Raw genomic sequence first — 16446 nt, 5'->3', positions numbered from 1 at the left:
ATCCCAGACCAGGCTGTCTCCAGTGTTCTCACCGCTCTCCTCTTCAGTCTTCCATCATGATCATAAACTATACGGAGAACAGCTGCCAACTTCAGGCTGACCAGCATAATCTAAGGACTGCCGAGGACTTGAGTGTACAAAGTGGCTCATATGGCGTGAGTGCTAAGTGGATCATTGACTATCATATATTCATCAATAAATTCCAGTATTTCTGTGTGGTACTCATCCCAGTGACCATTATCCCTGTTTTCCCAGTGGTGGGAAGAAGTTGAATAAATATAGTCACAATATATGTCAGTGCACTAGTGCCATTAACCTGTCACGAGACAAACTATAGGGATTGACTTAATAAAGTAATCTTGTTTGGAATTTGTATTATTAACTACTTTGACTTTTTTTTTTTTTTGAACAACTTACAAGATGCTTTCATTTAAAGCTGTAGTACTCATGCGTCTTTAAGAATTGACATTAACCAAGTATGTTGGAGTACACCTTTAATCCCAACACTGGAGAGGCAAAGGCAGCATGATCTCTGTGAATTTGATACCAGCCTAGTCTACACGGGTTCTAGACCAGACAGAAATGCCTAATGAGACACTGCCCCAAAGTAAAAAATGAAAAATTGACATTACTATTCCAGAGTAATTGGATACTTTTCTCTTCCTACCTTCATTGGCCTCATTAAACTGCCTGTTTCATGTCTACGTTCTGCTCACTCAACAATCAAATAGCCACTCCCAGTCACTACTTCATTCAGTTGTCACTCCTTTCCAAATCATTGTTTTCTGTCCTGTGTCTTGCGTTTCTGACTCTGAGGTTTTGTGTTTGCATGGAGTCCTTCAAACACTGTGAATGTGCATCCTGTAGAGTCGGGAAGATCCCCGTCTAGCATGATGGGAATCCGCACAGAAGAGCATGTAGGCCCTGGCTTCTCTTCCTTCAGCATGCGTTTGAATTTGCTAAAGCCCTTGTCTGCAAAGCTCTGCAAGTAGTGTGCTGGCTTCATAAGCACAAGATTTTATTTACAAAACCGTGACTTCAGTACAGAACTAGGTGTTTTCAAACCAAGAACCATAACTGACACCTCAGTGTTCCCCCCATTAACCTTTGAAAGGAACTTCTAACTGAGGAAGTGAGGAGGAAACACAGAACTTAAGAGTGTAAACATGAATTAGGGAAAGCAGGGCAAACAGGTTAACCGCTTCACTGAAGGTGTGATTTCTAACCTTCAGTGATTTACAAAGGTTTTCTATCTGATGATCGTGTCTGCAGATCCACAGGGAACAGCTTTTTTTTCCCTTTAACCCAAGTTGTACAATAAGAGACAAGCCACTGCTACTCCATGTGTCTGCATAGCAATGCTTCCTGACCACTCCTTTCTCACAAGTGAAACATTTCACCTTTCCTCCCACCCAGGACACTTGCACTTGCACGTTAGCCACAGGCATTCTTGCCTTTCCCCAAAACCACCTGCATTATTTCCCCTTTGGTTTAGGCATTTTGGTCCTTGCTCCTTACTCTTTCTCTCATGCACCTCTGCCAATGCTTCCAACTTGTTGAAGATCCAGGTAAGGCGTCAATTCTCAATGATGCCTTTCCCGTTCCAATGGAGGAACACCCCTTATCCTATGGAGCCCCATCCCTTATACCTGAGTTTGGTGCTCCTCATAAAGTACTTACCACATCAGCTTCCCTACGTTTTTCTTTGGCACTTTAAGAACAGAGGTTTGCCTTTGGACCTTTGTATTTAGGTCTGAGGTAAAGGCAAAAGTGATCATTGCATTGTTGAGTGAATGGAATCACCGAGAAGACTCACTAACTTATACAGCTGTGCCTTCCACCTTGATAATGTAAGCACAGAGCTCAGCTTTTTAGCCAAGTAGAAATGCGTCTTCCATAAAAATAATCCAGTAAAGGCACAGTAGCCTTTACTATGGTTTCATTAGCATAAATTCTTATTCTTAACCATTTCCATTATGTATGTTTGCATTGAATCGAAACAATAAATAAATTCCATTATTTTACTAGTACTTTAGATTATGCTAGTTAAAATCACTGCAGTAAATCTCTAGCTTGGTCCCAGGGGCCGTGGATGGTAAGATGAGTGGTCTTTTCCACTCAGGGTAGATTGTTATTTTTATTTAAATTTCTTGTTTCTGAATCTTATTTTTCCAAGTAGGTAGTTGGCTTCCCTAAGAGTGGACCGTTCCTTATGTGCTGAGGACCCCTCAGAGGACCTGGGATTACTGTGTTCACAGTAGGCAAGAATACTCTTGAGAAACAACACATAAATAAAACTGCTTTTCGTCACCTAGCAATCTATTGAAAAATGTAGCATCACGTTAAATATTTAGAAGTTGACATGACTTTCCTTCCTGGCACCCCAGCTCTCAGAAAAGACAGCAGAGATGAGGCTCTCCTTGACCAACAAGGCTTCTTCCAAGCTGGAGACATTCCCTCGACTCCTTTGTTAGTAGCCTCCCTCCTGCTCGCCTTTGGTTTTCACCCTCTGTGCTGGAGATCGAACTCAGGGCTTCACCCATGCTAGATGATGCCTTTGCCATGTCCCAGGTTCTCTGGACATCTCTCTAGCTGGTCTCTTCTGAGCATGTTTGCTGGGATGGCCACAGAGTAAGCGTTTCACAGGCATCATCAGTTTAATCCGTATCACAACCCTCCAAGCTAGTTTATTAAACTTTTTTTTTCCTTACAAAGTAAGGAAAGTGAAGCTTTAAAAGGTTACATCCCTTAAACGAGGTCACCACTTGGGTGATAGAGTGTGGATTTTCAGCTGAGGTCCATCTGGCTCTAGGGTCACAGGCTTATCCCCAGCTTAAATCTCCTTCCCTTTAAGTGGTTCATTCCCAATCGTGGGCTAACACATTCCGACTCTGCCTCCTGCATGAAAGGTTCCTATCTCCATATCTTTGCTTTCACTTGCTCCATTGAGCCCCTCCCTTTTCTAGGATAAAGATTATAATTTGTCCCAGATGCCTTTTATTGTAAGCTAACATCTCATATTCCCCTCCCTAACCCTCGTGACCTTGACTGGTTTGAGACGGCTTCTGTGGATGTGCTGATTCTGTTTTGAAATGCCAGATTGTCTTTGGAGCTCCCATTCCATGGCCTGCCAAATGGAACCCAGAATACAGAAGTCCTTGTTATCTTACCCTCTGTCATGATGGGCTCTGGGTAGCTGGGTTGACTCCTGTGACGCTTCGAATGCCAAGTGCCATAATCTCTTCACTAGTGCCAAACCTCTGCAGTAACAGTTTCTCCTATGATCTCAAGTGTAACCACAGGTTCTTTATCCACACTGTCTACATCTGAAAATTCCCTTATTCTTTTCTGCATGACTTAAAGACCTCCCTCAATATGTTAACTACTGAAATGCTTCCCTTTCATCTTAAACCATATTATCGGTCACGAAACAGTGTGAAGATGTATAGTCAGTTAGCTTTATGTACCGCCAAGTAATTTGAATCAGCACCAGCATCCCTCTAATCAAACTTGTTTGAGACCACTTTAGGGGCTAGGCAGCACTAGAATTACCTTAGCACATGGTTGAGAAAATGCATTGCTTTCATTTCTCAAGCAGGGCCTTGCAGAATCAACCAAGTACAAAGCAATGTTGAGATGCATTTAACCTCATTAGTTTCCGGGAGGACCCACTATCTCCTATCCGTCAGAGTTGAACTACATTAGTGAGACTCAACTATTTCCAAATCTCATTTACATAATGGATGAGATGTGAAATGAGCCCGATGCAAGAGGAGCCACCCGGAGGCACTAAAGTTTATCACAATATGTAAGAGTTCTTTTAGATCATTGCATTAAATTCCCACTAACAAGATAACAAATTAATTGCCTTTATTACTGTACTAGCCCAAAGTCTGTTGAGTACAGAGTATCAACCTAGAAAAGCAGCGTGGGTTCCAAGGATGGTAGGCAGGAAGGATTTGTACAGGGAGATGGTGAGCATTCCCTTGATATTTTTCCCCCTGCCCCTTTAAGAAATCCCAGGCACCTCTGTAATCTGATGGTGGACTTTGGCTTTATTAGTGAGGTAGGCGAGGATGAGTAAATCAACTGTATCAGACAAGCCTCAGGACATCTAGAAATTGATCATTCTGCCGAAATAAGCACTCTGTGTTTATTAGCGGGGAGTTCATCACTATCGCTTCTCCTCATCCAATTCCTAAGAGATTTCAAAGCCATCATCATGGTATTAGCTCGTCTAACTGACCTACTAGAGATAAAGATTAGGAGATCTATCTAATGATGGGTCTGAGTTACTGTGGTTCTGGCTTTTTTTCTTTCTTTCTTTCTTTCTTTCTTTCTTCTATTGCCCAGAAGAGAGCTTTACTAGCACACAGTCCATGTGTATCTCTGCACACCTGCACACAATCACAGTGTATTTGTACCCAGTAAGATGAATTCAAATAATGGGATAAAGTAGATGCTTTCAAGAAATTCCTTAAAGATCATAATACGGTGAATTCTTCTTCCCTAACATAAAGAAATGGCACCTTAACAAAGGAAATATATGTCAAGTTGATTTCTCTAGCCAGAAACAGTGGGCAATATTTTACTGAGAATAATTAAATTTCGTCATCACATTTATAATTAAACTCTGTCAGTGATTAGACATCTATAGATATGGCCAGGAGGATGACTGCATATGAAACTGATCTCCTACAAACCAGTAAATGTGCATTTATCTATTTATACATATATTTATATACACACATGCACTAACCTCCTGATATGGAGCTTTTTCTCAGTGTGCCTTCTAAATAAGCAGTAATCAAAATGCAAATGAGGTGACCCAGTTAGCATCACATGGAGGCCTGTATTGCCACACAGATGTGCTGTGCAACCATATACTCTAGAGGTAGACGCAAAGACATTGCAAAAGATGCCTACACTGACTGATGCTGATTGCTAAAGCCCTGCACATTCTGGAGAATCCAGGGAAGAAGGTTCCAGAAACAATAGTCCTCTAGTTTATATCACACTTATTATTTCTAGGCTGCCCTGTGAATATAGAATCACTAGGGGGATGAGCAAACTTGTTCTGTGAAGTTGAAAAATTCAACCCTTGAAACATCCTAGCCAACAACCTGGTCTGAGCTGATGAGAAGACAAATGCAATGTAACACTAGGTAAAAATAGGTTGCTTCCTCTCAGCGGGGTGGGGACTGATCTCCATCCCAAGGAAACTACTTTGCCTTATTTTACTGATGTCCCTATGTCTTCCTCAACAGCCTATTGTAAAGCTTTCTACACATTTCAGTAGTAAACCTGTAACTGACCCGCTCCCCAAGGATAGAAAAAGTATACTAGAAGCATTGTACTATTAAATTGGTTTTAATTACATATGAGGATTTGTTCCTCCCTTGTTATTACCTTTTGTAAATCCCCTTATTATATTTTCCATGGACAGGCAACCCTATTGTCTGCATTTTTAAAATCATGGATGAAATTACATCAGCATTACATTGGTTTTATCTGCCCTTTGTCCTTTTGTGGTGTGTACAGTGTGTGTGTGTGTGTGTGTGTGTGTGTGTGTGTGTTTGGAAAGTTTAGCAAGATTCATATCAGAACCCAAAGATTTCCATGAATCTTGATCATGATGCAGAATTTTCTCCGTCTATCTATTATTCTTTTCAGCAGACCTGAGGTCTGAGATACGGTGTCACTCCAAAGCCTTGTGACTTGGAATGTCTCTTCTTTGGGCAGCTTTGGTAGTGGGTTGGTCTTCTGTATGATATCATTGAGCATTTAGAGAAAATGCCTTTCTGCTGGTCAAATGTTTCCACTGCAACATCAAGAAAGACTAACTCTGAATCATTGTAACATATCACATAAGGTAAAATACACTCAAATGTGAGTCTGTCTACAATTAAAGCAGTTCCCCCTTTAAGTCCATGCATGCACTTCTAACACAGGAGGGGTAAGAACTAATCATGCTGTTTAGAAGCTTCTCTGGCATTTGAAAGCTTAGAATCAGAATAATGAGTGGAATAGATTCTGGCCTGAAGACAGAGCAGAAAAGCATTCTTTACATTGTCCAACTTCATCCAGCAAGTGTGGCGAAAGCCAGTTTCTCTTAATTCCAGTCTATTTCTCATCTTATCAATATACTTATCTCTAATGTGATTTATTGACTATACATACTCATCAAACAATTTATTTGAGTCAGTTTTATGCTGGAAATGTATTTTTAAAAGACTAAGCTCATTGACTCCTAAGAGATCGAAGCTGTTCAGGGCACAGACATAACTTAAACGTGAGGAGTAAGTTTTAAATGAGACATTTAGCACTAAGAGTGTGTCACTGAGAAATAGTAATGGCTGATAGAATGGGTACTTAGTAAGGTGAGGCACTGTAATAATTATTTCTGTTTTAATATTCGTTTTCACTTGTGATTGCAAAAGATTTCTACAAACTTACATGTTTAAATAAGGCAGATGTATCATATTATAGTATTAGAGATCACAAGTCCAAAGTGGGTCTCACTGAGCAAAACTTCAGGGTAGATTATTTCCTAAGAGCTATAGTGGAGTGGGTGATTTCTTTGATTTTTTTCAGCTTCTGTACATCACCTGCATTCCTTGGCCTCTGACCTCCTTTTTTGTGTCTTAAAAGCCAGTGACAAAGCTTCTATCTCACTGCCATTGTCATTTGTGCTCCTTTCTCCTCTGCTCTGCCCTGTACCTTTATTGTATTGGTCTCTTGCAATTATGTTGTGGTCATTTGGATAAATACATGTATTGTCCCTATTTGTGGTCAGCTGATTAGAGGTATCTATAGGCTAGCTGTCTTTGACTTTAATTTTCTTTTGCATTGTTATCGCATACGTGCACGGCTTCTAGGAATTAGCATATGGGTTATTCTTTTAGAGAAGACAGGGCATGACTTCCCCTCCAATATTACAAAGCCTGCTTATTTCTCACAATGATCTCTTTAACTGACAAAGAAACTGGCACAGAGCTAACATTACTTGCTCAAAAATTACACAGCTAGTAAAGTGTTACTCTAAGAGATATAGTTTTAACTTCTACATTATACCAAAAAAATGAATTTTAGAAATTAAGAATGTGTGTTCATGAAAACAATGTTCAAAAGGTTTGAGCCTCAAAGGATAGCAATGTTGATTCTATATAGTCATCCACTCCACAAACCTTTTAAAGTATCTCATATCTATCAAACTAAGTTGTAAGGAACCAAAAGAAATGCATGATTTCTAAATATTAGCACTTCATAGATACCTAGAAGAATTGGCAGAGAAATAAAGACATTAGAGATCAAGACCTAGATCGTATGGTCAGAAGTCTGCACAGTGAAACAGCAGACTGGAGAAGAAATGCTGAGTCTACCTGACTCTAGACGGGCGTTGCCCTTTGCTCTGCTGCTCTTCCCAATACATCACTCTGTACTTGCTTTATATAACCCTTCTCTCAGTTATAGAGAATTGCTGGGTTTTTGCTTTTGTTCCTATTATTTTCTTGTTGTATCTGGCTCTCTCTCTATTCCTAGTTACTGAATTCTATCCACATTTTAAGACAGATCTTTGAGTGAAAACGTGTTCCCAGTCAAGGAGAGTTCGAGTCTGTAGATGGTATCAGGCACATGCAGGTAGTCAGGAGTGCTGAATACTAGTAAGGAGTGGAAATGCAGCTGTTCCAAGTCCATGGGTATTATCTTAGCTTTCTAATTCAGGACAGACTCAGTTGGCCTCCTATCTTCTCAGCCTGATCAGTTTTATTTGTTTGTCTGTTCCATCATATCTTTTTCTCTATGGCTACACTACCTCAGTAAAACAGAGATCATAACTTCCAAGTTTGGATAGTTACCACTGAAGCAATGGCTTGCTTCATAATAATCAACTCTAGGCCTGTTGGAAAGTATTATGGTTAAGAGTGACCTTGTCTGTGATCTCTTAAGGTGTTAAAATGAAGTAAAACTCTTCTGTCATAAAATTAGTGATGATAATCTGTTAAAAAATGTTATTTAGTGTCTATGAACGCCTTGCTTGAAAGCCAGTTGTTCCTCTCTTTAAGACTTGAGGCCCCAAGACATATGGTACTCAGGTGCCATGCCTTTGCTGGCTCCCAAATGTCCCTCTTAGCAAAACTCAGGATCCATAAAGACATATCCATCTGGATGTGATGCCTCTTTCTAATGATATCAAATAAATAGTAGAGGCTCTGCTTCTTGATGGCTAATATCCATGAGCCCTTTTGTACCCACCTTCATGGAAACTAATAGGTATTCTCTGCTCTATAGAAATCATTACAGCAAACTCTTTTAGGAAATGGGAGCTTCATTTTGATCAGTGCCATATTGCTGGTAGGATAGATATTGACTATGTGTTTGTGAATTAATGATTAGCATGGTGCAACAAAAATAAACTTTGGGGTCAGAGTAATGGCTCAGCGGGTAAAGGCACTTGCTATGCCTGACTCACATATGTTTGATCACTGCCACCCATGTAAAAACGGGAAGTGAGCAGCAACTCCATAAAATCGTTCTCTGATCTCTTCAAATCTGCTGTGGCATGTACACATACATATATGAACACAAACACACACACATCATACATGCACACACAATAAAAATCATAAAGAATATTTTTACATAAACAATAAAATTTACTGGATTTGGAACATGAATAATTTGCTTTCAAAGATTGGAAGGTTTCTTACAACCTCATCCAGTTTCTTTTGTAACACAGATTTCCTTTGTGGGGCATGAGAAAAATCCATCTCCAGGAGGTAAACAGTTGAATATTAATTGGCAACTGGAAAATCAGAAAGTGAGTGACTGTTAAAATTTTAAAACTCGAAAAGTCAGAATATTGAAAGATACGAAGGAGAGCTTTGGCATGATCTTGGAGGTTCGCATCGCTTCATATGCATGCATGATCTCTGAGCATGGCTAAGTCAACTGGTTTGCTGTGCCTCTGTCCCCTCATCTGTAAATCAGTGGGCTCACCATGTACCTCTTACCACCCACAAATAGCACACTGCTTGTCAAAATTCTTTGCAAAATGAAAAGCTACTTAACCAATCAATGGTTTTTAATTCCCCATTCATACCAAATGTTGCATTCTTCAGAATCAATAGAGGTCAGGGAGGTGATGGGATCCCAGGGCCATTACTTTGCCCCACCACACCAGCATTCACATCCACTGCAGGAAGCACCTGCATTTGAAAGCTTTAGAACTTGAACGTTAATTAATTAATCTACTCATCAAGTCTACCTGAGTCAAGTTCTGTCTGCCAGGTACACTGTTTTCTGTGGTAGATGTACCAGGATGGAATCTGTGGGATTCCTCAATGATGAGCTGTCAGCTTCTATTTCAAGGAAGCCATGTGGAGGAGCCAACAGTGAGTTGAAGTATCCAGATTGGGGCACCTCTGTTATCTGTGTGGTTTTAGGACAAGCCTATGACCTCTCTTGAATCTTTGCTTTCTCATGTACTAGAAAAGGGGAGCAAGCATCAGCCATCCTGTGAAGAATATTTGTTTGTCATTGCTTCCTTTTCCCTGCAAAGAAATGAAAAACAAAAGGAAACTGGCTTCATGAACCTGAGAGCAACATACAAATTACTGAAGATTAGGTTGGGTTTTACTTGCCTAGGTCACAATGCTCATTAACGGAATCCTGAGGAAGTCAGCTAAATCAGCCGCCATAGACCCCCGGATTCCACCATGACCCTCGTGACCTTGAATAACCCGGGGAAGAGGTAATTGAGTAGCTACTTCTTCCTCAGAAGGAAGAGAATCCAAATATTGAAGATATTGACTCCCCCGTAAGGCAGTAAACAGAGCTTTGGTCCCTGACCTTTCTGCATCCTGGGGCAGTCAATAACCTGGCCGCTGGATTCAGCGCCTGCCAGTGATTTTGATTGGGAGTAGTTTAACCTTGAACTGAGCTCCGAGTAACCAAGGCAACAGGAAGTCAGCTTCTGCATCTCAGGAGACGAATCCATAGATCAAGTCCCTAATGCAAACACGATGCTGCGCAGGTAGCGGTTTGAGGGGATAAGTGATCTGAGAAATTACCTTTGAAAATGAGTGACTGCCCCTTGATCTGCTCTACAACAGTTACAATGAGATTTTTAAAATTTATCAATAGAGGTCAACAAGTTTACTGGGATATATTTTCATATAAGTAACTTTTCAATTTTGTCTCAACTCAGTCGTTTAATTATGAGCAGACGTTAGATGAACGAAGTTATTGGTGTCATTATTTCTTCCTTTAAAAGCACACTGGCCTCTAAGTATGTAAACATCAGTGCACTATCCTTTGTGCTAGAATGCAGAAGAAAGTAGAACTCATCTACCAGGAATGTTCTCTCTACAAACTCCCTGCTGAGTTTCCATGATAAGCCCTCCCCATACCCAGCCTTTCTGCAAGGCCCCTTGTAAACAGGGGTGCTTTCAATGGCCAGTATGTGCAAATCTCTGGTTCTTTCTTTCCTTTCCTTTTCTTTTTTTAAAGAATCGATTTCCTGCCTCTAAAACTCCAGTTCCTATGAACAGAGAGAGACGCCAGGCCCAGTCTGGGAAGAAACTATCCAAGTGTCCCATCATGGACCATCTGCTGTCACTAGATTGAAAGGAAACAAACTCTTACATCGGCCACCTGTGCAATGTCACTTCTCAAGGCTCTGCTCCCTCCCCTATTCCATGCTCTCCAGACCTCTGCCCTCAGAAAGAGTGATTCCCTTCATTCAAAATGTATCCGATAGTCTTGTCCCCTACATGCTCTTTCTGGGTGTCCATCTTCCCTTCAAAATCCAAAAATGACTGGGGAAAATATTAGGGCTAGTTTCCTGTTCCTTTTCTTAGATATAATTTTATAAAGTTGACAACTCCTAAATTGTCTAGGGTCTTTTACAGAAGCTGCACAGCAGTGATCTGAATGACAGAGTGTTTTCAGTGTGGTTTTATGGCATTTTACGTCGTCCGTATCATAAACACTTGAGAGGCAAGTGTACTCAGCAGAGGTATGCTCAGACCGGCTCTAATGAGATGATGTGGACTGAGACTAATTTAGATTGTAAACATTTGCATGAAAATGGGTACAACTGAAATGACTGGAAATCTGTCTATTCCCAAGCGAGGGTTAAATATTCATCTAATAATCCCGTTTATTGCCTCCATTCCCCAAACACATCATAATTTAAATGGGAAGGTATCTACTAACCTGCATCTACAGGTTCAAAAATGGCTTGTCTGCGACTTTTCCAAAGGGGCAGTTGTTCAGTGTAATGGATGCTGATAGCTTGGAACTCCAAAGTGTGTTTGGAAGGGGTACTGCTGTGGTCTTGAAAAGAACCAAAAATTGGAGTTTTGGGTTTTTTTTGTTTTGTTTTGCCTTGTTTTGTTTTGTTTCCTGCCTACTGTCCCAGCGATCGGATCGGACTTGTTATCAGCCACAAATTACCGCACTATTACACTCTAAGACATTTATAAATTTGTATTTCCCTCCCCCTCAAACTCTGTTTTCTCAATGAAAAAAAAAAAGAAAGTTAATTAATGTTTGTAATTTTCAAAATATTAATAGCTTCTATAAACAGTGGCTTATACTTATAATCCCAACTCTTAGGAGACTGAAACAGGAGGATTGCCACCTGAGTTGTAGGCCAGCTGAAGCTACAGAGGTCCGGAATAGTCTGGACTACAGAGCGAGACCTTTCTAATTCCTTAATATATCCATGTAGCACATTGGGATACCCATGGTATATATGAAAGTGTAAAGTCTAAGGACTAAAGGGGAGCCCTTCCTCAGCCTCACTTCCCATTCTACACAAAGCCCCATCCTTCCTTCCTTCCAGTAGCTCCTGGTGGCAATTGGATGGATGTTCTTATATGTGCCTGCCACTACCCTGGGTGCTACGCCCAGTCTATCTTAAGAACACCTGCGTATTCTGCTAACCAAGCACCCTGCACACTTTTGTGTATCTCGGTGAACGTACCTTGTAATATTTTCCCATATAATTTGACCTTTGTCTCTTTCTACCTTCAAAATACTCTGAAATGCAACATCAATTCAGGAAAGTCCAAAAAAAAAATGTTATTCATGGCACCTTAAGCAAGTTAACAGAGAGTGGGAAGAGGGCGGCAGGGGAGAAAACAAAATGTTAGCATGCAGGTGCCTTATTCAGCTGTGTAGTAAGATCTCTTTGCCCACAGCATGAAGCATGCTGGGATGGACTTGGATTGTGGTCAGGGTCGTATGGTCCAATGGACCAATATGATCCTGGCTTTAGCATTTGGCAACTGGAGATACCCAGCTCTCCCAAAGAGCAGGAGGACTTTATCTTTCCCTTAAGGGAAAAGGGAAAAGGGTGTTCTTCTCATCTGTAAAATTGAGAAAATAGTAATAGCTGTGGTCACACCTCACTGAACTGCCATGGAGCAAACGTGATTAAAGGTGATCTCACTATAGTGATTGAGGTAACGTTGCTCTAAGGAAGGAGTCTGTCACTCAGGTTGATTGGCATGGGAAAGAATAGTGTCAAGAATAACTGACAAAACCTAATGTGTTGTTGGTCTTAGCAGTGTACAGCCTACAGAGAGAGGAAGCCTGAGTAGAAGGCATTTGACATGGATCGAGCACACTCAACCCTCTAGGTTTAGATGTGGTTTACAGCTAGGATTATAGATAGGTGCCTATATATCCTTAGCTCTCTCTCTCTCACGAGAGAGAGCTGAGACTTTATTTACTAGTTTGAATTACTTGTGAGCAAGTCATGGGCTACACTTACCTCGATGATGATGATGATGATGATGATGATGATGGTGATGGTGATGGTGATGGTGATGGTGGTGGTGGTGGTGGTGGTGGTGGTGATGGTGATAATGATGGTGATGACATAATAATAATAATAATAATAATAATAATAATAATAATAATAATAATAATAATAGCAGTAGTAGTAGAAGACGCTTACACATTAGCAATAATGGTAGAGACTTTCAAAGCACAGAGTATGTCCTGGAACTCATTACAAGTGCCTAGCATTAATCCACTCACTGGAATTGGTGGTGTGCTATTTTATCCTCTGGTACTCATGTCTTCCCAGCTAGATAGGATGGAAGCCTCACTAGGGTAGGGATGGAAGCCTTGCTAGGGTAGGGATGGAAGCCTCACTAGGGTAGGGATTGAAGCCTTGCTAGGGTAGGGATGGAAGCCTCACTAGGGTAGGGATTAAAGCCTCACTAGGGTAGGGATGGAAGCCTCGCTAGGGTAGGATAGAATCAAGTGAACTACCGTTTGTACTGCACTGGTATAATGGCTGTAAAGATGGACTTCTTGATCCTCAGAAAGTTAATAGATACTCAATACACTATATTGTTTCATTAGGTCTGTGCCTGACGTCATATCTAGGCATCCATTCCAAATGACCCCGTAGTCCTAACGTCACCCTCAAACTAGCCATGGCTATTTTCCTCTTTAGGTGTTCTCTGCTTCCTTTCTTTCGGCACTGGAAGGAGGACAAATTTGTTTATTTGGACTATTTGTTTATTTAAAAACAAAAACAAAATCAACAGTTGGATTAAATTCAGGTTTTATGATGGTTGCCTTGCTGTTTCTGTAAATCAACTACAGGTTCTGGGCTTATTGTTTTACAGGGATGCCAAGTCCCCACTTAAAAGTGGACCAGACAGCAGCACACAGTAAGAGCGAGGGCTCCGTATCCACCATGATGGCCAGGAAGAAGGCAACTGCAGTGGACAGTGTTGCAATTCCCTCAGCGCCCGTGTTATCTCTCCTTGCTGCATCTGCAGCAACATCAGATGCAGGTGAGTTCTCTGCACACATATGGAAGATGGGCACTTAAAAAGTCCTCTATTCATGGGGTGCTAAATGACATCAGAATACATTGTAGATGTCTGTGAAACTGTCAAAAATAAAACCAACTGGTGCAATGCAGATGGCCCCATAATAAATGTAATAAGTAAATATAAGTCAACACAAAACACTAGGATGAATATCTATGATCCCAGAACTCAGGTGGTGGAGACACAAAGGTTGGAAGCTCAAGGTCATCCTCGGCTACCTCTTTAGTGTCAGTTATTAAACAAATAAGTAAATACATTTGTAACAGCAAGGACCAGGTTCTGGGAGTATGAGTCAACAGTACTTGTTCTGATATGCAGAGGTCTCATCCATACTATCAGAAAATTAATTGGTTAATTTACTTAAAAGCAATTGCAGGTTGGGTATCTAATCAGAAATGCTTGTGCCCAGAAGTGATTGAGAATGTGGGGGCCATTTGTATGTACATACCAACATATCCAACAGTTTTATCTAGAACATCAAAAACAAACACAAAAACAAAATCAAGACAGTCCTTTCAGTAGATAACAAAACCAACCTGTCCTTTAAAGTCCTCACCTTAGTGACTTTTTGTCTTTAACACAGTAGATCAATGGGGCAGGTCTCTTCTCACCAGTTGAAGAGATCTTATGTTAAACAACAGCCTTTATTGTCTGTAAACATAACTGAGATCCCAGATCATGACTGAATGTGAAGGGACTGGGCCCTGAACCCGGCCAAAGCAAGTGTGACGTGTTGCCAACATCCCAACCCCTTGTGGTGGTGTCAGCAAAGTGAATGCTGGGAAGCAACCTTCAGCTCTGCCACGGTGCAGATCTGAACCTAAGAATATGGTGCCTTCCGCATAGAACCAGAGTGTTCTCATGGCAAGTTTAATCAGTTAGAATGTGAGGGGGGAAACAACTAGAAAACCAAAGAAAACCTTCCAAGTGGTGCTCTTTTAAAACTAGTGTTTAGGGGTCATATGTGGCCCACATCCAAGGCCCTGGAATTGCTCCCCAGGAAAAACAAGATGTTTACATGTTTTGAGATGGCTTAAATGTAAGACCCAAGCTTGCATCTCCTCTATACCTCATATTCTGCTTTGATTATTTCCTTTTGGGAATTTCACACATGAGTACAGCAATGTATTTTCATCGTAACTCCTCCTCCTCCCATGCCTCCACAACATCCTCCTTTCAAAATCTTATCCTCTATTTCAATAATTTAAAAATTGTGTGTGTGTTCTATTAAGTCTAATCAGTGTTGTACATGTGTGTGCATGCAAGCATATATGTATATGCATACACACATGTAAATATAGGGTTGACCCACATGGGAATAAGCAGTCCTTGAAGAAAATTGACTCTCCTTCCCTCTTCCTTCTGCCTGTAGCTCTTCAACCAGAGAGGAGGCCTTGTGATTCCTTCCTCTGTCTTTGCTGGAATGTTGGCCAGTGTAGTTTTGTGCTGGCGACCATATTGTTAAGAAGTCGTGAGTGTCCAGAAGATCCTATCCTGCAGCTACCCTTCCAGTTCTCTGGCTAGTACTATCTTTCCACTCCCTCTTCCATGATGCCCCCTGTGCCTTGGTGATGTCATACATGTGCCAGTTGATGATGGGCACTCCACAGTCACTTGCTCTCTGTGCTCTAAGCATGAGTATTTAGAAGGCTGAATTAACTGAACAAAAAGGTAATAGTAGGTTCTCATCTGCATGGGTTCTTTTCCACCATGGGTTCTTGGCTAGGTTCACAATACCATTTTGAGTGTCTTCTACTGAGTGGAGACTGAAGTCCAATATGACAGATCTTGATTACTCCCAACAAATGAGAACCAAAACTTCACTGTGGAGCGTATCTTGCTCAGCTGATTGGTATTGCAATTTGAAGGATTTGCATCTGGGTTGAACTATTGAAAACTTTTCTCTCCTGGTGGTTTTCATAACACCTTCCAATACGAGCAGAGCTAACCATCAAGCGGGAGGCTTCCAGGGCAGCTCGATATCTCCAAGTCCTGTGACCAAAGTATATGATATTTTAAGCAAAAGAAGCTTACTGTCAAATTCTGGCAGGCAACCAAGAGCAATGCCAATTGTCTTCCTTGTTTGGGAGAGCATATAGATCGCTCTCGGTGAACAACGCGAACCTCACGTGGCACTCGGCTTTTGTTTGATAATATATGATGGCATATGATAATGTACCCACCACCCCTCGGTGGTGGCAGGGGGTACAATACAGGATTTCATTTTTTCTTATAGTAGAATACAATTCAATTGTATATATGTAGCACATTTCCATTACCCATTCATCAGCTGAAGGACATTTACAATGTTTCCATTTCTTACCTGTTGTGAGTAAGTGGAACTAAGTACTGACGAACAAGCACCTCCTGAGTTCAGATGGTATTTTTTTTTTAATTTGCTAACATTTAAAAACATATTTTATTTTATTTTTTTATTTTATTTTATTTTATTTTTACTGATTGGACATAAACTTTATTTTCTTTTTTTTTCCATTCATGTATTTTTTTCTTTTTTTTTATTATTTTTTATTAGATATTTTCTTTATTTACATGTAAATTTCTCCCCAGTTTCCCCTCTAAAAAA

General features: G+C 40.7%; 1 protein-coding gene across 1 annotated transcript in view; it reads left to right on the top strand.

Annotated features, from left to right (window-relative positions):
* The window catches only part of Setbp1 (SET binding protein 1), a 362083-nt gene that overhangs the window by 310877 nt on the left and 34760 nt on the right, over positions 1-16446 (top strand). Inside the window, exon 5 of the mRNA XM_031366113.1 lies at positions 13653-13823. Within this exon, the coding sequence (XP_031221973.1) occupies positions 13653-13823 (171 nt within the window). The remainder of the gene's footprint in view (positions 1-13652; positions 13824-16446) is intronic.

The sequence above is a fragment of the Mastomys coucha genome, unplaced genomic scaffold, assembly GCF_008632895.1.
Source record: "Mastomys coucha isolate ucsf_1 unplaced genomic scaffold, UCSF_Mcou_1 pScaffold13, whole genome shotgun sequence".
NCBI lineage: Eukaryota > Metazoa > Chordata > Mammalia > Rodentia > Muridae > Mastomys > Mastomys coucha.
Note: the sequence above shows the minus strand (reverse complement) of the source record. Positions and strands in the feature narration are given on the sequence as shown.